At 42.1% G+C, this 22143-nt stretch overlaps 1 protein-coding gene across 1 annotated transcript in view; it reads right to left on the bottom strand.

The window, feature by feature from the left end:
* The window catches only part of LOC149284840 (uncharacterized), a 102351-nt gene that overhangs the window by 56158 nt on the left and 24050 nt on the right, over nt 1–22143 (bottom strand). Inside the window, exons 9-15 of the mRNA XM_089496015.1 lie at nt 20324–20368; nt 17442–17495; nt 15839–15883; nt 8852–8905; nt 7773–7817; nt 1998–2051; nt 1610–1654 (exon numbers count right to left, since the gene is read on the bottom strand). Coding sequence (XP_089352141.1) covers nt 1610–1654; nt 1998–2051; nt 7773–7817; nt 8852–8905; nt 15839–15883; nt 17442–17495; nt 20324–20368 — 342 coding nt within the window. The remainder of the gene's footprint in view (nt 1–1609; nt 1655–1997; nt 2052–7772; nt 7818–8851; nt 8906–15838; nt 15884–17441; nt 17496–20323; nt 20369–22143) is intronic.

Below are 22143 nucleotides of genomic sequence, written 5' to 3'. Positions count from 1 at the left end.
GAAACAACTAAGTGTTGGCCTTGTTCTTCTTGACACTAATAGGTTAAAACTCCAGAAGGTGACTCCAAACAATTTAAATCCACACTGTATTTGCATCCCTTGGGCGATTATTTAATTTGACCCACAGGCCTTGCATTTACTGATTTATCTCAAGGCTCACCTTATATTAATGTACAGTGCTGAACAGGAAAATATGTAATAATGCATACCTTCCACAAATGGTCCACAAACTAGTATTTATCTTACTACAACATGCCCTTTGGCTACATCAACCACACCAATTTGGGGTTGAGAGGACAAGCTCAGCCGAAGAGAGAGGCTTGACAGATGAAGAAAGAGAACATATACTATACTCCGGAGCCGCTGCAAGGGGAAGATCAGAGGGCATGAGGACCCAAAACAAACCACAACACACCACAAAAAAATCTCATGTGCTTTTGAAGGAGAACATCAAGTGCTGGATGCCATCCAACCAAACCCGGTGTGTTTTATGAGAGCGCCACGTACGTCATCTGCAAGGTGACCCGCTCCCATTCGCAGCGAGAAGAGGTCCATGCAACACCAGGAATGAGTTTCCCTGGCTCCCTTCCCAACCATACCGGTTAGAAACGCAAACTTCTGCTCAACAAGAAAAGGAAAAACTAACATCTTCATCAAACGGCTTCTCGGACAACTTTGCGGATACCTGGGTAACATTTCTACGCCCGCAACCCTGTGAACCAGGGGGAGGTGTAATTACCACGCGCGTAAAGAAGTAATCTCTTTGATGGATTTGGCCCGTTTCCAATAAGGGATTATTCTTCAAATGCTGTATGAGCTATTATTAAGGGGGGGGACATGTCATTTGGATAGGTACACTAGATCAGTGTACCTATCCAAATGACATGTCCCCCCCCTTAATAATAGCTCATACAGCATTTGAAGAATAATCCCTTATTGGAAACGGGATTTCCGATCTCTGCCGAACAGAGTAAAGTAGCACAAGAACAGAAGAGAATATGAAAAAAAGCGTGAAAACAGTAAAATATTCTATAACACTTCTCATGGGCTTCATAACGGAAAGCTCTGTTTCCATGACAGCTTCCTTTGTGCTGCTGGTTGAGGGTCCTTCACTCTTATATGGACAAGGTCTACAGAGAGACCCCTTTCCAGAGAAGAGGGGCAAGAATTAATTTTTTATTAGTTTTAAAGTGTATATATTGCTTTACAAATAAAACATTTTACTAGCTGTGTCCCCCCAATGAAGAACACGTCCCCCTGCCAGTGAACAAAGTTTTGCATGCTCTCATTCGTTACTGCATGGGCACCTATTAACCTTTTCAGTGCCACAATTATCACATGACCACCTGCCCCTGAGAACCATTATTGTGTGGCAACCCTTTCAACATTTCCATGCCAAATTTATGTAGTTTTTTTTCCACTAGTATGATAACCTATTAACAGTTTTAGAGCGGCAAGCACCTTATTGTCATATTACATGCTGTTCATCTTCTGGCACTCAAAGGGTTAAACTGAGGATGTAGCCTTGTCTAGTCTATATTACTGAATGGGAGACATAGTTGGGGGGGGCATGCAAAACACAATGCAGTAAAGGGAGTATTCTTGTCACCTTATCACCTTTCAGTCCAGATTCTCCTGGGTTCCCCGACACCCCCTAAAAAAATAAAATAAAAAAAAAGTTTTATCAAACACCTGGTTTTTAGACCCGGACATGCATCACCCACTCGCTGACAAAGAACATGTTTAAATCTGTGATAAAAAAAAAAAAAAATGCCATAAAAAAATAGACAAAGTCGAAATTAAGGTACACCTCCAAAGAGACCCTACACGACAGAGGTGCTTGTATTGTTTCTTTTTTTGTAATACTGCCCTGATGAAGACCAGTAGGCTTGAAACGTCGGTATACATGTAAAATAAAATCTTTTAGTTTTTCTACAAGAATGTGTACGGTACATTATTTTATTAAATAGGAAATCAAAATTGTCCTGGAGACTCACCTTCAAACCTTTGGGCCCCATGAAGCCAATAGGCCCGATAGCTCCCATGTCACCCTGTCAGAAATAATCATAATAAAACACTATTAGACACAATGGCCAAGGGAATTCTAACATACTGAGCTAGCTGGAGCAACACAGCGAGGGGTCAGACTCAAGCCCCAGCCAATAATTTATTGCTTGCAACTAATAATCGGTCAACTATAAGAACTCTTATGACGCGGTTGTGTAAATTAGGGAATAAACAGGAGGCAGGTTTTAGTTGACCCTCTGAACTGATGCGTATTGGCGAGACTGGACTTCAAAGAGATGTTGAGTAAGGTCGTTCCTAAGCAGAATGGCTTCCAAGACAAGAAATATCCTCATATGGACCATGTGAGGTCATAGCACACGGTCCATATATCACAGCACCTAAATTAAAAGAACATGATTCTGGCACCCCTGTGGCATACCAGGGCTAATTAATGCAAACTCCTATTCTCTGGTTTCCAAATGGGGCAATAGTGACCATAGTTTTGTGCCGGGAATCAGTTATGTTATGAGGTCCTCCAAAATCTTTGTCAAGTTACGGAATACAGAACACGAAGGTAAATAAAGGGCCTTCTGCCAGGTCTAGCCCATTGTCCTACATGTCGTAAAATGTCAAAATTAATTTGTTCATTGTCTGAACGAAGAATCCTTCTTGGCAACTCTGCCAAGTTCAGGTCATTTACACCTGATGGATTAGGAACCCACGACTAAACATGGGTTTAAGTAATCGGATCCCCATAATCAGTGCTTTTAGACCAGGGGTCGAGTAGCCGTGCTTCGTGAATGTTTTTTCGTTCTCGATCTCTACAAACATCTCTTTTTTTGGCCTTAATAACATCAACCTGGTTCCTCAAGTTGTCAATCTACCTCAAAACACATGTTTTATACGTTAGTCTCGTCTTAAACATCGAAGCAGTGCATTTCTGGTCAAAAGACAACGAAAGAAGACGTATCCGCCTCAGTAAAAATAACAACATTTTATAAAATGTATAATTATTTACAATTATAAATAAAGGTTTCAGGGTTAAATTGTGACTACTATCTTATCTTTCAAGAAGTCAGGTATCAAACGGTTATCCCTGAATCTGTTCATGATATCTTCTCATCTGTCCACAGATGCCTGACGATGGGCCAAGAGCCAAAGGCAGCTCACATTCTGGATACGGCGGAAAGATCCGTCTGTGGAGGAACACAGCTCGGGTCTGTCGGATACCTGGCACGCCGAACTAGCGGCTGAATCAAAGCGGGGCGGTGGTGGGGTAGAAATCGGCATGTCTGCGACATTAGCGTAATAGGCAGGGCTGGTATAATTCGGAAAACTGTTTGCTGACACACTAAGTATCCTCATAGTGAAAAGGAGATGCAGAACACAGGAGTCTATACACCAAACAGATTACCGTGATCTGCTATAATGTTACCATTATTATAGTCTACAGTAACAAGTGCATTTATGGACTTAAAGGATTTTTTGGAACAAGCCACCTGCGGACAGTTACAAACGCACGGGACAAACAGAAGTCGTCGGGATACAACGGGTTTGGAAAGCAACCATGGGGCTACTACCATCATCTTCTGAACCTGCTACACTTTCCAAATTCTGATGGGATAAAGAAAAGGTTAAAATGAATGTGTGACTTTTAGAATGTAGAACTAGAGTTAGTATTGAGAATGTAAAGGACTGGGCATGCTTGATTTTTAGAGCCATGAATGGAAGGAACGAACAGTCTGGTCCACAATCTATACTTATATTTATATCGAATGCATGTTGGATGGACTCTTAACGCATTTTACTTTGTGCGTCTGATACTAAAAGGTCAAGTTTACAAGATTTCACAAATGCCCATGAACAGACAATGCTTAGAAGGATCTCCACTTGCAAATGTCTTCTGTAGTTGCTCACTTGTTCCATTTCAGAAGAAAACCCTCCATCATTGAATCAAGTTAATTCCACCCGTAAGAGCTCCTGGTATCCAAAACACAAAACAGCTTTCTTCTGCACAAATGGACCTACTCCCGATGTTCTTGCTAAGTGCGGACGGTATCTCAGAATACGCAGAATGACTAATGGGTCCATTGAACTGCCTGTGGAAATGCAAGCAGGTATTGTAACCCTGTATTGGTTTGGTGACCTCTAGGACCACAGCTCCAGACCACTGATCTAGAATGAGGTCTTCAGCTGCTAAGAACCCCCCAAGTTCTCAAAGCTGAGATCAGCCTGAAGGTCCAGGAGTTTAACTTAAACTAATTAGGCAGCTAAAACTCAACAACCCCAGCAGTATGTCCACGTTGACCGGTTCAAGGTTTCCAGCCTCACCTGAAATATGTGGACGGTTGCGTGGCACAGCCTGAGCCCCCTGTGTATGGAGCCAGCAGAGCAGCAGGAAAGCCGCCTGGGCTACAACAAGCCTGCTCTTTGTGCAGCGCAGCATAAAGATCTCTTCAGGCCTCTGTTTATACAGGACAGACCCCAGCTATTTACAACCGCACAAGGCTCAGGTTACACCGAAGGCTGTATTTTAATAGGATTTTTCGGAACAAGCCACCTGCGGACAGCTACAAATGCACGGGACAAACAGTAGTCAGTCCTTGGGATACCACGGTTTGGAAAGAAACCCCTGGGGCAGCTACCATCAGCTTCTGAACCTGCTACGCTTTCCAAATCCGGATGGGATACAGAAAAGGTTAAAAGGAATGCGAGGCTTGAAATAATATTTATAATATCAAGGTCCCGGCATGCTTGATTCCTATAGCCATGAAGAAAAGGAAACCGTAATTTACAAGAGTTATGACAGATCTTAATGACCTGCACAGGGGCCACTGATTTTCACGCAGGAGTTAGTGGGGATTATACAGATACACCGAGCCTACTGACCATGCAGTCACAGACAGTGATTCCTTCTGTATCCAGGAAAAGAAAACTGCTATGATTTTTACCCTCTGCTCCAGAAAGAACCCAATAATAAGATTCTATATGAAATTCTAAGCACAGAAGCTCCGGAGCTGCTCCATGGGCTCCAGAAGACAATTCAGCTTCCCCGTGCTTCATACTGGTTTTGATCCTACATGCTAGATGGCGCCTAGGGCTTCCCCACCGTATTTACGAAACATGTCGAGGATGTTTGGATACGAGTACATTGGAAATATGAGGGTCAAAGATAAAAAAAATATCCCCATTTATCAAGTTTTACCTACCGGGAAATGAGCAATAATTGGCTTCCCCATCTTAATAGGATCTTCCAACAGTTGAGAGATGCCTCTGTTTACTACACTAGCATGTGCCCTACAATAGCCCAAAATCGTACCCCGACAGCCAAGTATGGCTACATTATGTCCAGGATTGGGTTCCCCATAAGAGGGTTGGCTTGAGTGTACTATCTTTACGGGTTCCATCTAAAGACAGAAGATGTATCTTAATAGACTTGGCCATTCTCTGTCTCCTTGCTTAAGAATAAGAAAAAATGATTAAGCCATGATGGTCCAAGAGAATCTGGGGTCTTTAGTCGAATTCGAACAATGATACTTAGAAAAATATGGTATGCAATTTCATCTTAGCTTTCAGAACCTACTAGGTCTCTTCTTCCATGAGAAGATGTTGGGCCAACAGGTACCATCTTCGACCATAGACTCCATTATTTCTTTCAACAAAGTCTTTCATTTGAATGTGAACCGTCTCTTGTAAGTTCTGGCTGGGTTGGTAATCTCTGTATTTAGCGACAGGAGGCGACGGGACAGGAATTTGGTCAAAAAAAGTTAAAAATAAAATAACGTATTTTATAGTATTTCCTTTTGTAGTTGTTAAAACGCCATTAATGTTCTTCAGCCTTTCCAGCTCAGATTCTAATTCAGCAGAATTACTCATTTAATTTATTTATTGACTGGGGATGATATATTTAGATGTGTTTTAGTTCTTGTGAGAGGTATTGGGCAGCTCTAGCCTTTTTTTTAATCTGCAACTGGTTAAAAAATGAGGATCCCGAGTTATTTTGCAAATAATTTATTTTCCGGTGTGGGTTTTCTTTCTTCACAAGATTTATGGTCCAAGTAGTCAGAAATAACAGCCCTCCAAAAGAAATATACAGTCCCCTTTTTCCTGCCTGCTTATCATGGATAAAAAAGGTTTCTATGGGGAGGAATAATTTTCCATGTGGTTAAGCCCAGAGAGGTAATAAATTCTAACCAAGAAGAAAGGTATAACTTCCTGACGAAGCACATTTTCTGCAGCCGAGGACGGATTCCTTACGGTATGATCGGCAGCGGAGAGATCGGATTTACTGTCTGGGCTTTTGGGGTGACATACGAGGACCAGATCTGTTAACGGCTAAATATGCGTGGGCGCATGTGCGGGAAAAGTGGATATTTAAGCACCTTTGACATCGCAAGTTCTTTTCTACAGATGGGGAAGCGATCATCTAGGTGTAAATGCAACACGCTTCACATCGAGTTCAAAAAAATAACACACAGGATTTTGACAACGGAGCGGAGAAAAAAAAAGTATTTGATAGCATTTAGAACACATCATTAAAAAGCTGAATTTTAATAACTAATGTACCAAACTGAGAAGGATTCGTATTATTACCATTGGTCCTGTGTTATTTGTTTCATGATTTTCTATCTTGGTAATTAAAGGGATGCTGCAGTGTTTCCTGGAGCCTCATCGACGAAGAACTCACATGAAATATGCATTCTTTAACCCGAAATGAATAAATAATACATTAAATCACTTACCTTTGTAAGAAGCTGCAGCTCCAAAGCTGCAGCACAACACCCCCCTCCCTGGTTCCTTTTCACACCACTGATTGGCTGCTTGAAGCAGCCAGTCAGTGCCTGGGAAGAGCTCTCCTAAATAAATTGGAGTGCATTCTGTGAATGCACGCAGGAGGTCTCATTAGACCACTGAGCTGGAGCTAACTCGCTGTGACTACATCGCAAGCCAAATAGCTGGGGGGGAGGCAGTAAAATAGGCAAATGCTTATGGGGGGATTCTGCATAATCACTGGGGTGTCCCTTTACTATGGGTGTCTCTCAACACTTTCTGCTCCCAATAAATAAGCATTTTTTAATAACACCACCTGAGATGTATTATATATGCGAATTGTACTCTACCTTCTCTTTAACTCCAAGCTTTAATGATACTACATAAGAAACATGTTAAAATCAATGCCGATAGTACTTTAATTGGTTTTTAAAAAATATGGGAAAAATACAACATTCAATCAAAAAGTACTGACGTATCATGGAATAAGAATGCAACATGTGACAAAAATCTATTCTTCATTAAAATTCTGGCACACAATCATTTCATTAAAATTATTCCCACCACTACATTTACCCCGATTCGGGACTTTAAATATTTAATTATTAGCTGTTTTCAGCATATTGTAGTATATATGTAAGATGTTGTCACCTCTGGGGCAAAATTAAGGGCCAAAGCTATTCCGCACCCATGTAAAAAAAAACACAAAAGGAGAATTATTCTGCTACGGCATTGGGAATGGCAGGACTTATTTACACCCGCAGCCCTGAGTATTAAAAGGCTGACACCAGGCTTCCCCAATTAAAACAGCAAGTATTTTATGGTGGAAACAAAATTGTAATAAACGCCTTCACGGCTGGGAGTAAAGATTTACTCGTTTTGGGTGAGTAAAAAAAAAAATTTGGGGGCAGAATAAAGGAGAAGGAGTCGTTTTCATTCCTTTCCCTCTGCCAGCACAGAACAGACGTGAGGTTATCTGCTGCGGATGTACTTACAATGAATCCCGGGACTCCAGCAGGACCTGGTGGACCTAGTTCTCCCTGTAAAGAAGAGAAAACTCAGCATGAGGTCCGACGGTATCCATGAGTAAAGATCTGCTTGCGGTCACCTAAAGTAGACTTTATCCTACAGCAAAGCGGGTCGAGAAAGACGGAGGTAGCAGGGATTTATACGCAGGGGGACGTCGGTATCGTATAAAACAATGTTGGAAAATGCTGGTCTTCAAGATTAGGATTTCTCTAATTAGTGTGCAATCGAAAATTAACCTTGGGCTGCGTTCTGTATTATCCAGAAAACAATATGTTTCAGGTCCTCTAGTGGACATCTCTGGTGTAAACGGAAGGACCTGCCTAGAAGTATCTGAGACTGACCTCGGACCTTCTACTTTGAGGGCTGGACTCATATATTACTAATTTTCTGTTTTGGTTGAGAGAGCTGAGGCACGTAGGGTGCTTCCATTAACATGACACTTCGTTAAGCGGTGGTGATAATAATACCCTTGCCTAGGGGCACACATGGCTACTTTGAGGTTCACTGGGAGCCAGTATTAGCCATGTTGCTGATATAAAAAACCACTGATACAATATACTCGGATGATCCCATGCGGGCCAAAGATCACGGTACTAGTGACATCACTCATTTTACTTTTGTGTTACTGATTATAAACAGTGTCCTTAAGCATAGGGGTTTATCAACTAAGCAGTTCATATGCGCACGGCAGGTAGTCCAGAGCTGATCTGTTCCGGACCATATTCTGTGATTGAGATACACAGACAAATAAGCATCTCTGAAAATGGAACGTTTGTAACCCAAAAGGGTTAATATGGATTTGGGGATTGGACATGGGGTAAATCCTGTTACATTTTGTTTGTTTGTTCTGCTATATGGTGCAGAATTCTTGGCAGGGTGGCCGGCTTTTCCTTTTTTTCTTGTTCATCTTCTTCTTCTTTTCTAGCAGAGTGTGCGTAAGATCACTTCTGCAGCATGCGATTACGTATAAAAAGTCCTCCTGCTAGCTATTAAACATTTGCATTTATAATAACCAATTCTCGTGCAAAGAGGCCGAGTTACTCACAGGGTTTCCATCCAAACCCGGAGGCCCCCTGTCTCCAAAATCGCCAGGGAATCCCTAATATGAAAAGAATAGAGAGAGAGAGAAAAAAAAAAAAAAAAAAAAAGAAACAAACACTTACACACTTAGCAAAAAGTATCAAAAAGGTACAAGTTTCTCATAAACAGATAATAAAACATTACAAGCATTATCTAAACAGAGCCAATAGAGCTGGTAGGACACGTTACTCTCGGATAAGCGTGATGCGACAAAAATTATGGTTTTGTGATATAATGAACTGAAATTACATTTTGGGTCAACCATCAAAAGGCTTCTGGTCGTCGAAACAGACAAAGGGATATTTAAGACTCATTGCTTGTAACGGACTTAATTATTGCTTAATATTACTTAATTCTCATAAAATATGGCTGCTGCAAGGTGGCGCCCTGGGTTTCTATCGGTTTTCTTTGCACGTTAAATAAAACAGAACAGCTCGACGTTGTCGTGATCTCCCAGGAATATCATCTGACTAATGAAAGGTTCAGTACTGGGAAGAACCACATATGCTTTGCCTTAAAGCAATCAGAGCATCTGGGTTAGAGAGCAGAGGACGCCCAAGTATCGGACGAAGTCCTTATAACGGTGAGATCCCAGACAGCGCCATCCGCAGAGCCTATAAAGTCATTACACGGCTACGCAGAGCTGCTCCCGGCATCCAACGCGCCATACTAACTCTTAGTTGAGTTTATTGACTGGGTAGGTCTACCACCAGCTTTGAATGGGTTAATGGAGCCAAGTTTTCATCCCTTCTATACGGTGCTACTGTACAGCACATTGTATGTAATGCTTCCTTCTGCTGATAGTTTATTATACATTCCACGGGGTTGGGGGGCATCACGCAGAGCCCCAGGGCTCATCACGTCAAAGATAGGAATAGAAACGAAAATTCCCGTCATATTAATTACTCAGGATGAGAATAAGAAGACATTCTGATGCATTTCTGTAAATTATCACAAATAATTCAGGAAGATTAATTTAAAATGATGTAAAACGCTCTAAAACACAAGAGGCTGCGCTTAATATTTCAGAATGTTACAATTTAGTAATATTAAACATGCAAATTAGGCTTTAATGTAACAGTTTCTTTAGTTCTGAATAAAGTCACCTGTATTCAAGCATCTGTGATACATCAGTGAGAAAGAAACAGCTATCAAAAGTTACTGAATTAGGAATAAAGTAGCCCAAAACGTAACATAAAAGACTCAAATGGGATCGAGTAAGTACAGTAACTGCAAAGATTTCTATTAATTAGGTAAATTAAGACTTTGGTATTGTTGGCACCCCTCTTTATGTCATTGGAGTACCATTTTTAGCTGACATAATAATAGTCATAAGAATGTCTGGCAGTGCCGGTTATTTGCCGCCGTGCCGCAGACCACCGAGGTTACAACATTGCCCCCGGCCACCGTAGGCAACCAAGCACAGATCACCGTGAACCGAGGAGGCCAACAGACCAAAGCTAGAGAGGAGAGCAGGGTGCGGGAATCACCAGGTCAGGACTCTACCCCCAAAAGTTTGGCTGAAGCTGAAAGAATTCAAAATAGAAGAATGGGAAAAAAAAATGGGAAGCAGCCAGGGGTTGAGACGCTTAACTGCTTTTTCTGGCCTCTCACACTCTTTCTCCCAGCGTCTTGGAAAAGCTCGGAGCTGGCTTGTAACGCATCTGCACGTGGGATGCATGTTATACAGACAAAAAGGGCTTTGTCTCAGAAGAGGGGTGCATTACAAATGAGGTGTCGGAGTCCCCACAAAATCAAAGTCTCTTTACGCTACCCCCCATCCTTCGGTTTTATATCATCGTATGCACGTTTCAATTTCTGCCAAATGAGATGCAGAATAATTCCAGCAGAAGAGGTAAATTGCATCACATTAACCATTCTGGGGCAGAATTAGAATTATTGAGATGCAACACACATCCTTTGAGCTATCATAGCAGTCAAAATCAAAATGTATGGGCTTAAGGAGATGACGATGATGATGTCAACTACAGATCACTGATGACATCATTTCTCTGGAGATGGCATCATGCCCACAGACTTTACACTTTCAATGAATGGAATTCCAAAGTTTTCAGTATAAATCTTTACCACCAGGTGCTCCCACGTCAGCCAATCACAGGTCACAATCCTTGTGCTTGACCACACCCTATCATGCACTATATACAAAGGTTGACCCCAGCAGACCCTCAGTTTGGTATTAATCCTCCAGGATGAGAGGAGACGGGGGGGAACACTGCCGGTATTCGCACAGAAACATCCCATCGGAAAAAGCAGAGTGGAAAAACCCAACGACGGCAATTATGTCTCTTTTACAACACGTGCATCTTTACTGCCGGCTGGCCAACGCTGCATTAGACCGCGTCGCCCCCACAAAAGAGACAGCTTAGAGTGGAACGGTTTCAAATATTCCATGTTAAGAACCTACATGGTTAAAAGAATAACCCGGGAATTAGAAGCTCCTTCTCGACATATAACCGGCATTCAAGGACTTCCGTCCATGAAGAAGAAAGCCAACAGAACAATCACCAAGTTCTTAAGTAACACATCTTCTAGAATGATACAATGTTTTCCTTTTTGTTTGTGACGGCAACCCAACTGGCTCCTATAGACGTCCGCACGTTAGTTAACATCCGCCGAACGCTACCATTGGCCCACCGTTCTTTGGACCAAGTACGCCCAATACTATTGCTGGCCCTCGCTCGCGTATACGAGGCTAAGGCTGCAGTGTATGCAGAAACATCTGATTCTGTTTAAGAGCTTTCTCCGGGCTGGAGGAAAGACTAATCTGGCAGATGTTGCGGAGCGCCTTGCCAATACAATCAGGATCCAGAAATAGGCCTGCGTTTTCCTGCTGGCTCGTATAAAAGCGATTACCCAGTCGGTCTTCCAGTCTTGTACGTGAAAGGCAAGTAGAGAGCCAGCTGGCTTTGCCCAGGTGAACATTTATTGTGAAAGAATAAAACATTTCTTTACATTGTTTTCATAAAGAATACGATTAGGTCAAATGATCCAGTTCGCTAATGCCGCGTCGTTTCATGATTTAAAAAAATATTGGTTGCCTCTGCCAACCAGGGCAAAACTCTAAATCATAAATTTCTAGGACTCCTGGCAACTCTGCGCCGGCAATTCCACGGCGTAACAAACATTCTACATGAAAGAATACCGTGAATACTGGTACACAATCATGTACATACATGCATAAATGCTAAGCTTATACGTCAAGTGATTTTCCTAACACATAAACATATAACTTATAGTATAAAACCACACTTAATTCTTAATATCCAATATACATCTCCCGTCTAGCTCGTCCAACCATCGAAAGACTGTGCTAGCCCTGTATCATGGATAGCTACATGTCGACCATCCAGACCCCTAACGCTATATACCCAATCATTACAACCCAATAACGCAGCCAGATTGCAATACACCAATAAATATACCTGTTCCGATACAATACATGCGTAAAAGGACTTAAAAAAACATGAAACATAAAATCTGCACTAAATCAGGTTCCCCCAAAGTCATTCTATTCAACGGTAAATTTAGGAATATCGTAAACTTCTGATTTAATGTCATTTAAAAGTTTTCCGGACGAGGAAGTTTTGGTAGAGCAGGTGCAGTGAAATAATTACTATGACCAGTTCCACCTAATTTTGGCCAAGGTGTCCGTTAAATAATTGTCTCTTGTAGACCTCTGCTTGAGTAATCGGGGCTGAGTCCACCTTTTGGAAGCAATAAATAAAATGAGAGTTCCTATAAATGGCCCAAAACTATATATTTATGTAGTTGACATAAAGCATTGTTGGCGAATAATGTTGTAATTGTCACAGTTTGTGGTCCTGGATTTAGATTAGCGTCAGATCTGTCTGACTCCCTTCAGTAAGGAGTGAATCCACCAAAATATAACAGCTTGTTCATAGCAGAACACGAAGGAGCTGCCAGGCTTGAAATCCGTCGGCGTCCGGTCCAAGAGACAGAACTACTAAAGTCCATTACATCGGTCAGACTACTCCCCTGGAAGACCCTGCTTCCAGAGAGAATGGAATTCCGAGCCTAGTCCACATACAGATGAAGTCTACAAACTCCCACCCGATATTTAACCAACATTAGGGGAAATTTGACATTTGTTAACAAATTATTTGTCTGCGTACGGGAAGGCGGAACAGTGAGGGTAACAGAAGCAAGAGAACAGACTGACTTCATATGTAGGAAAGTGACGGAGACAAGAAGTGGTGAAGGTGGAGGAACAGAAGCGAGGAGTAATGAAACAAAATATCCAAAGCCAGATGCGACGAGGACTTTTGCAACATTGTGCAAGATCAAAGCTAGGTTCTTCAATACCAGCTCGTCGGGCGATCCATGTGGCTTAAATTTTTGAAATAGAAACAACTTTGTAGGGCCTTGTAGGGCCAAGCAGGGTACAAATGGACAGGAAATGAAAAAGTATAGATGTATGTCCAGTTCAAGGTCAAAACGGGTCAAGCCACCATTAAGCTTGCTCGAGCCGTACCCCTGAAACATGGCACCTTGGGCCAGTAACCAGTCTGTGTTTTTTGGGAAATCAAGCTCGGTTAAGACCGATAAATCGCAAGAAACTGAAAAGGCTGAGCTGTGGGGGAAACGGTGAATTATGATAACACTGACAAGGAAAGTGGATTGGAAACCAAAGGGCTACCAACCCATCTGGCACTCAAAGTGTTAAAAGCCCCACTCTCCAATTCAGAACTATCTGTGTTCAGGCTTTAAAGGGACTACCTCGTCCAGGGATCACTAACAGTCCTGGCGGGCGGCCAGGCCATGAAGCTAGGTCCCTCATGCAACAATATTAAAATGTTTTACATTTTCTGGCTGGCGTTCACCGTGTTATGGACGTTGAGACTTCAGTGTGGGAAACCGGCATGAGCTAAGCGTGGGGCTCACAGCCCGGACAGCATGACATAATTCAGTGAGGCAGGGGGCACAGGAGCTTCCTCTCAAAGTTGGACGGTGTTACCAGGTGTAGGTACCTAGGTGCGGATACAGAGATGCTAATTCATCTACTTAGAAATGTTTCAATATGCCACAGGTACAGAGTAGGGGTACTCTGTCATAGGGACTACAATGCCCACAAGCCTCTGCTGTGTCCAACAACAAATCCTGATACTGATAGACGGAGGTGGGTGAGAGATGTTGTCCATGAAAATCCTTCCCTGCGGCGAGGGCTGCCGAAACCTTCCCTGCTCGCTACACAAAGGAGGATATTATCCCACGTAATGAAAACAAGAGCCTAGGGAAGACTTGCGTTACGGAACAATTGGATTCCAGCTGCAACATCTGTAACAATCATAAATGTATTAGATTCTAAGCTGAACGGGGCTTTGTCTGTACTGTGAAACTCAGCAGAGAGTAGAAGGTACACTGTTGGCAAATGGCTGAGAAGGTGGCGGTTATCTGTCATTTGCATACCTGGGAACTATCTGGGTTTGACCCCGAGTCTCCAGGTGAAGCGCGGCTTCCCGGATTCTCCAGGTCACTTTCCTCTTTCTCTACGGCCAACCGTATCTGGTCATGACCACTCCCACATAAGTTATGGCTATCTGGGGATAGCCCCTCCTCCATAAATGGCTAGCCCTGCCCCTCATGCAGCTAGCCCCACCTCCACACAATGCCGCTCCTTCATAAATACCGGATAGCCTACTCTAGAAAGCCATAGTCACGAAGAAAAGCCTCGCTCGGCAACCGCCGCACCAAATTCTAGATCATAGAAATAACGTAAAACCTGTAAACCAGAGATTTCTGCCCAATCTTGAGGGAAGCAATCTATATGTATGCCAATACATCTCCCAAGTGTCCCTCTTAAGGTAGGCGAGTCCCTCATTTCTCTCCGATGCCCCTCGTTTGTAGCAGCTCAGAATGTGTGTTGGTATCGCGTTGTTCTGCAGTCCTAAAACATGTTTATAAATTAAATTGTGTAAATAACACACATTCCTTTGGTGTGCACGAAATGCGGGCTTCACCAAAATGTGTGTTTCCCCTCTGGGACCTATTAATAGTGATGAAAGTGGTGGGGACATTCGGAGCCATCGGAGAAGGAAGGAGTGACAGCGGGATTTGGGACACTGCGGGGGGGGAGGTAGCCATGTGCGGCCACAAATATCCACGTTTGCTTTTAGCTTTGTGTCTGTGTGATAAGATTACACAAATAGCATTTAGGAGCTACTGTCCTGCTGCTTCAAAGCCACGCCGTGCCACCTAGATAGAAACACAGAGCTCACGCCTTGCAGCCGAACGCACGAACAAACAGATAATTACAAAACAAGGGAAAAAAACATACAATAAATAAGCAGCAGTTTTAAACTGCCAGAACCAATGCAGCACCGAGAAACAACACTTAAGCGAGTAAAAGATTATTATTTACCAAACAATCAGGAAATTTATTAGAATGCAAAAGCTTGGAGACCCAAAACATCTAATTTTATATATATATATATATATATATATATATCTCGTCGGATATGAAGCTAATAACCCTAAAGCCAAACTGAGCTGCCGTGCAAAAGTGATTGTAATGAGTGATTAGGATGAGGAAGGATGTATAGGAAGGATGTAATGAGCGATATATGATATAATGGAATAAAAAACATGTAACGGGGAGGATGGGAGAGACTGAATGTAAGATGAAATAGGACACTGTTCTTGAAAATATGCGTATAATATATATATATATACACACACACACATACGTACACACGTGTACAGTATATATATATATATATATATATATATATATATATATATATATATATATATATATATAAACAGAGAGACAAACAAGCTTATGCACAAGAAGTGTAGGGTCAGTAAAGAACCTGCTGTGGGGAGGAAAAACAACACACATTTGAGAAACAGGAAGATTTTCATTCCTGTTCCATAACATAAGATCTGCAAAGTAGACAAGGAAAAACTTTACCGGCCTACCCATGGTGCCCCTCTTCCCCGGAACTCCAGGCATTCCCTGCGACAAAAAGAAAAAAAAGAGAGGGGGACACGGGTCAGGTTACACGGAACGTTATAAACCGCGCTACTACCTTACTATTCCTCCAATCCACCAACAGCGACATGCCCAACATAGAAGGAAAAAAAAAAAGATCAGGGGTAACAATGGTACAGAATAAAAGGTCTAATATACTAAATGATTTAATTCTATTCATCGGCTAAAACAAGACTTTGGAGAGCCGGTCTCATCAGAGAGAAAAAAAGTCTCTGTCCTTGATGTATTTAGAGAACATATAGGTTTTATTGGTAGAATAATTGTTGGGTTTTTTTAAGAGGGTCATGACATTCCGTTCACTTAAGTTCTTGTTTACTGATGAGGACCCTTTTACAGATTTAAACAGCCCCTTGGCTTGCAGAAAGCCCTGTAAATCTCCCCCCCGTTGTTTGCTTCTAAAAGTTTCTGAAGTTGGCACACAAAGTGTCTTGGGCTCATCTATTAAAAGCCCCGGCACGTGCTTACTGATCTTTTACCCATTCATTAGCACGTTCGGCCGCAATAATCCTCCAGCCCGCGTCCGGTGGGAAAACGGATCTACCAAAAGACAGAGCGCTACCAGATCTCTGCAACTGCAAAGGGCTCCGCTTGTTGGACGTTAAAGTTTGAAAGGGCGGAATGAAAGCATGTTTGTAATTAGGATCCGAACGTCACCGGCAGGCAGTATGTTTTTTAAATTGGACAAATGGGGCCATGTGAGATACAAAAGACCTCCTAACTTGGCCAAGCCTCATGTACAGTCCGCTACAAACCCCCGTACAGGACTCGATACCCCATCTGACTTAAACATGAGTGCGGAATATGGAAGGAACCAAGGAAACATTAAAAGCAACGGTAATTTAAATACAATTCGGACCCCTCTGCCACAATACCCAGGGCCGGCCGTGCATTACGGGAAAGGTAGTCCACATGAAGCGAAGAACCAGTAGCCGACTGGCCTATACACATGCTTCTGGGGGATGGCGTACGTTAACAAAGGAAGGGTTCCTTTGAGGGTAAAGTGTAAATCAGATAATACATGGCAATATAAACACTTGGAAGTATAAGCGACCCCTGGCAGCCACGAGGAACAAATATTACGGAGATTTTAAGAGACGGTACACTGTGGTTAGTTTTTCGGGAAGGTGATGTGCTTTCGTTTGGCAGCACGGCTGGAATGTTCTGGGTTTTCTCTCTAGGAAAAGCTTTTATAGTTAAAGACAGTGGATTCGCAATAAGATATGATCGCGCTTCGATGGTCCTTTAAAGCGAAATTTTTAAGTACAAGAACAGATTACAAACACTAAAACATGCACATTTTTAAAGCGCAAAATGTATGGGTCAAAAGATACTCCTGCCGGCACTTCTAAGAGGGCTGTGGGGCTACTGTAAGCTCTCACAAAGTCCTACATTTTGGCCAAATATCTGCAATCTACAATGTAAAGATATATATTTTTATTTTGTTAATTAAAGAATACAAACACTACAAGGGATCGTACTAACTCTTGAGTAACAGTAAAAGTAAAGTTGGCTAAGTACTCACACGTTCTCCATCGGCACCGAGTAGCCCAAATAACCCTGGGGGGCCGATGTAGCCCTGCAATGGGAGAGAAAGAGAAAACGCCATTGTGAGCCCTGGTTATACATCCTACCCCTGCCTGGACATGGTGCTTGTAGTAAGGCCTCATCTCCTCCAGCGGTGGTCTGTTGCTCTCCGTGATGAAATAAACCTTGAGGCAAGTGTATATGCCCATGGACTGCATGGTGCTGGCTTCCACGATGTAGTCCAAGGGCACATACCCTCACATCAGGGACCATGGCATTCCACGCAGGAGGGAGCCTGGGCGCGAAACCTACAAGTACAGCGACCTGCTGCAACAAAAATGTACATTCAAAGCAAGCAACCCTCCATCTTCTCCTAACCCCCCGAGCGACAAAGGGATGGAAGAAGCCATGCTTTGCCCACTTCTCTGCCTCTCAGGGGGTTACGAGGACACTGCAAGGACCCCCCAAAACAGGTTTACAAAATTAGAGGTGATGTACCAAGGAGCTCCAAGGAAAGAGAGGTGCCAGAGACACCGTAACTGGACATTCGACACGGTAAATCCAGCTTATGGGTGAAGATCATTTTCAAGTGTCCTGAAAATCAAAGCCGTTAGGCCGACCGGTTCCGTACGGTCTCCCCTGTACAGTCTCTAGATTTGGACCACGATCCTGTAGCAAAATTCTTACAAATCTGGCCACACAAGTTCTGAATCGCTGGAGATCCACTCATAATAAGCTCCAGATCGACAGTATTAACCAGAATGGCGTAAGCGAAGGGGGGCCAGCAAGTTGCTTCGTAAAGGGTCGGCGAGCCCTTGTGGTTAAACCGGCTGTCGATCTATCACCAGGCACTCATTCAGATATAAAAATACACACCGAAACCTGACGCGAGTGTACAGTCTATCCCAAGAGGAACCCCCCCCACACACACTGCGAATCCCCTGGTATTCATCTTGTAATTAAACAACCATAATAAATGGCGCTATTTTTATTTCCCTTTCCGTTATGTTTATATAGCAATCAAATCGCCTTCATGAAAGAGCCCAAAACTAATTGCTTGTCTTCTAGAGGGAGCACAGAATTAGAAAGAAATCCCCCGGCACAGTTGGCGTTCTTCATAAATCGTGATTCTGGTGCGATGTTTCGAAAGTGGTCTTATAACTATGGCAACCAATGGGATGGTCTAAAGAGCAATCATGAATATTCCACTGGAATATTACCATCCGGCTTTCGAACTACAGTTCCCACTACACACTACAAGGGCAGCTGATGGAAGTTCTTCCATAACCGTTGGGCTGTGAAGCCATGTTTGACTACCTCTGCTGTAGTGACCGAAAAGGGACCCGTAGTTGATGTCCTCGCTTAACCTTATCACTGCCATAACTGAGCAGGACTCTGTAGCCGATGAAGAGAATAACATTGGCCAAAATTGAGGCACCAAACTTGTGCTACTCTCCCGTCCAACATAAAAGCAGCAGGGGGTCCACTTGGACCGGTCCTCTAAATAAATGTATTTATCCCAGGATGCAAGGGGAGATGAATGGCTAATTTGCATATGGCTTCAAGATGTGCTGTTGGTTTTGATGTTCGTTATAATGTAAACTGTCTTGTAAGAACTGCGGCCTGCAGATTACAGAGCCATGTTTACTCTGATCCCAGATACATTGTGCGTTGCTTTTAAGCCAAGCCGAGAAATTGCTTTTCTTCCTATGCCATCCTACAGCGCTATGGAAAATTAGGGAGCTACTTCCATCAACTCAGAACAAACAACAACGCGTGCTTTATTCCTGGGACCGCCAAGAGGATTCTGGAGGACATCTATACCAGGGATGTCAAACTCGCTGCGTAAGGGCTTTGATCCTGCCAGAGCTTTAGGACTCCTCTAATTAATGCATTATCGAGCAATTAGGAATTGTGTATCCGTGAGCAATGTGGTAAGTATTATCCAGGAGACTGTGTGTGTATTATCCAGAAGACTCTGCTGTCCTGATGGACTGGCGTTCGATTCTATATCACTGCTCTCCAACTCCTGTGCTAGAACACTGTGTACACGGAAAGGTATTCTGGAGAACACATAAACCATTGCTCAGTGGAGAACAATGCTAATTGTTTGATCGATGGATTGTGATAAGTAGAGAAACAAAGTAAGAGTTACAACACAGAAAAAAAAAAGATGATCTGTTGAATACATAAAGCTATCTCGAGCAGAAATACATAGAAAGAATATACATAGTAAGATCTATATGAAGAGAGCTATTCTAAAGCAGAGTAAATAGATCAACTTATAGCATTAAGCACAGATTGACCCATTAACTCCAACATTGGCCAAATACTTTTGTTTTAAGGGGTTGAGGTCATGGACATGGACTTTTTATGTGCCTTTGTTCCCCCTTCGGAGCTCCTACAAAGGAAGGACATGAGTAGGAAAGAAGGACTTTGGTACCAAGGAGAAGATGACCTTTCACAATAGCCACACTTGGGGATATCGCACTTGGGATAGCTTGGGAACCCTTGGGCTCAGTGATTTGGACCAGAAGAGGTAATTTGTCATCTTTTCTTATTTACCAGTTGCATACTAATATCACTCAACATGCACATACACATGAAACTGCTGGAATTTGGGTTTAAGGACACAAAAGAACATTTCATGTAAAGACTTTGGTCTTTCAGACATAAAAGGAAACAATCCTACACAAGAATAACATTTTCATCCGGTCTTCAAATCACTCTAGTATACAAATGTGTTATTAATCTAATAATACAATCGTAATAATCCTTCAGCGTTCATGCTGTGCTAGCAAACAATACAAGGATCATTAAAAGGATCATTAAAACTATAACTTCCCAAAACCGCGCTAATAATCGGAGGATGGAACTCACCCGGCTTCCCTTTGGGCCGGCGGCTCCTACCGGTCCCGGCAAACCCTGAAAACAAGACAGAAAAGGAGAAGAATACATATTCAGAGCTGTCATATTGTAACACAACGGGGTTATGCATAATCGATGAGGTCTTTTTACCCACAAGCCTTTGAGTGCTCGACAGCTAACCAATGAAATGGATACTCAAGTGTATTAAAAGGGACATTAACACTTTTAATGCTTTTGATCTTGGTCATGGGGTTTCATGTACGTCTCCAAAACTAGAAATGTATCATTTACCCGGGTTCTTCGACAATCATGCAGAGTTGGTGAAGGTATCACTAATCTCCTTACCTCTCCAGAGAAAGGGATCTAGTTCTTATAGTTTCTTATATTATTACTCTAGAGAACACGCATGAACAGGACAATAACTTGTAGATTCAGAACATTCCATCATAGAAGAAGGGACACTTTAAGCTGTCATTAGACATCAAAAATACCATTGACTTCTTTTGTAGAAGTCAATGTCTACTTTACAAAGTCCGTACATTTTTTCACTCATCCTTTAGAGGCATCGTCTGCCATATTGTATAGAAGCAGTGATAGAGTATGGCTCGGTCATTGGCTTATTTGATGGGACATGCGCTGATATCATCAGTATCTCAGTAGAAGAGAAGCCAAAGCTATTGTCAAAGATTAATGTCCCTTTAAGAAGGTGGCGGAGAGCCCACACTCCTCACTAATTCCATATAATCACAGCGATAATATATATATTAATAACTAATCTGAATTAAAATGCTTCTGGTAACATCGGGTCAATGGGGCTTCTTCCTGACTTTAGTGTCCAGGCAGATAAAATAGTCTAGCCTAGAAGCAATGTTCCATCGTATATAGTCAACGTGGTCACAGGGACAAAGAAAAAGATATTTCTCCATATTGGAAATAACGTTCTAGACTTTGGGACTGGATATTAGATACATTTAATATGGTGTAATCCAGTTTTTAACAAAAATCTGTTTTGTTGTTCTAGTTTTTTTTTTAATTATTGGATTCTGAGAATTTGGAACACATGTTGATTGAGTTACGTTAAATGTTTAAAATGGGCCAAAGCTCCCCCCTTGCCTTATCTCTCGCTACAATCAGGCTGATTGGCAATTTCTTTTTCCATTGTGGTTTATTGCAGAAGGGACAATTGGTTTGGGGAATAGGAGATTGTGCAGAGTCTATACGTTCTACGATGGACTTAACAAACCAACAGCATGATTTTACATTCACGGTATAAAAAAAAATAAAAAAAATCGACATGTGTGCTTAGGATGAATGAAAAAAATCCACGGGGAGAAACAAAATCAGAAACAGTAGCGGAAATGACTTTTCTACGAACTTCCTGCGTTATAGTTCGGTACTACAAGAGGAAAAGTCGGCGATGCTTCTCATTTATACGCCAGTCATGCGACATTCTTAAAAAGATCACTAATGCTCGAAGTATTTTATAGAAAATTCTACAATGGGAGACTTCCATAAGCATATGCAGACGTTCTGTCTTCCATCGCTTCATTAAACCATACATTTTAGAGAACGCGGGTAATCAGAGTAGCAGAAAAACAACAAAGACAAAAAAAATCACTGATGCATTAAAAAAAAAATAATAATTTGCATAGATTCCTTAGTATTTTCAGCAAATTAGATAGAATTCATATCACGGTCACTGATCAGAAGAAGCGTGCATGAGAATAAACGTTTTCATGTTAACAAAAATGAGATGTATCCAGGTCCATAAAATTTAATTATGTATGTGAACTTTCCAAATTAACTGAAATTTTGAAATGTATATAAAAAAA

The sequence above is a fragment of the Sceloporus occidentalis genome, unplaced genomic scaffold, assembly GCF_023333645.1.
Source record: "Sceloporus occidentalis isolate IW3139 unplaced genomic scaffold, rSceOcc1.0.p SCAF_87, whole genome shotgun sequence".
NCBI classification, from domain to species: domain Eukaryota; kingdom Metazoa; phylum Chordata; class Lepidosauria; order Squamata; family Phrynosomatidae; genus Sceloporus; species Sceloporus occidentalis.
This window is presented reverse-complemented; position numbering and strand designations above follow the sequence as displayed.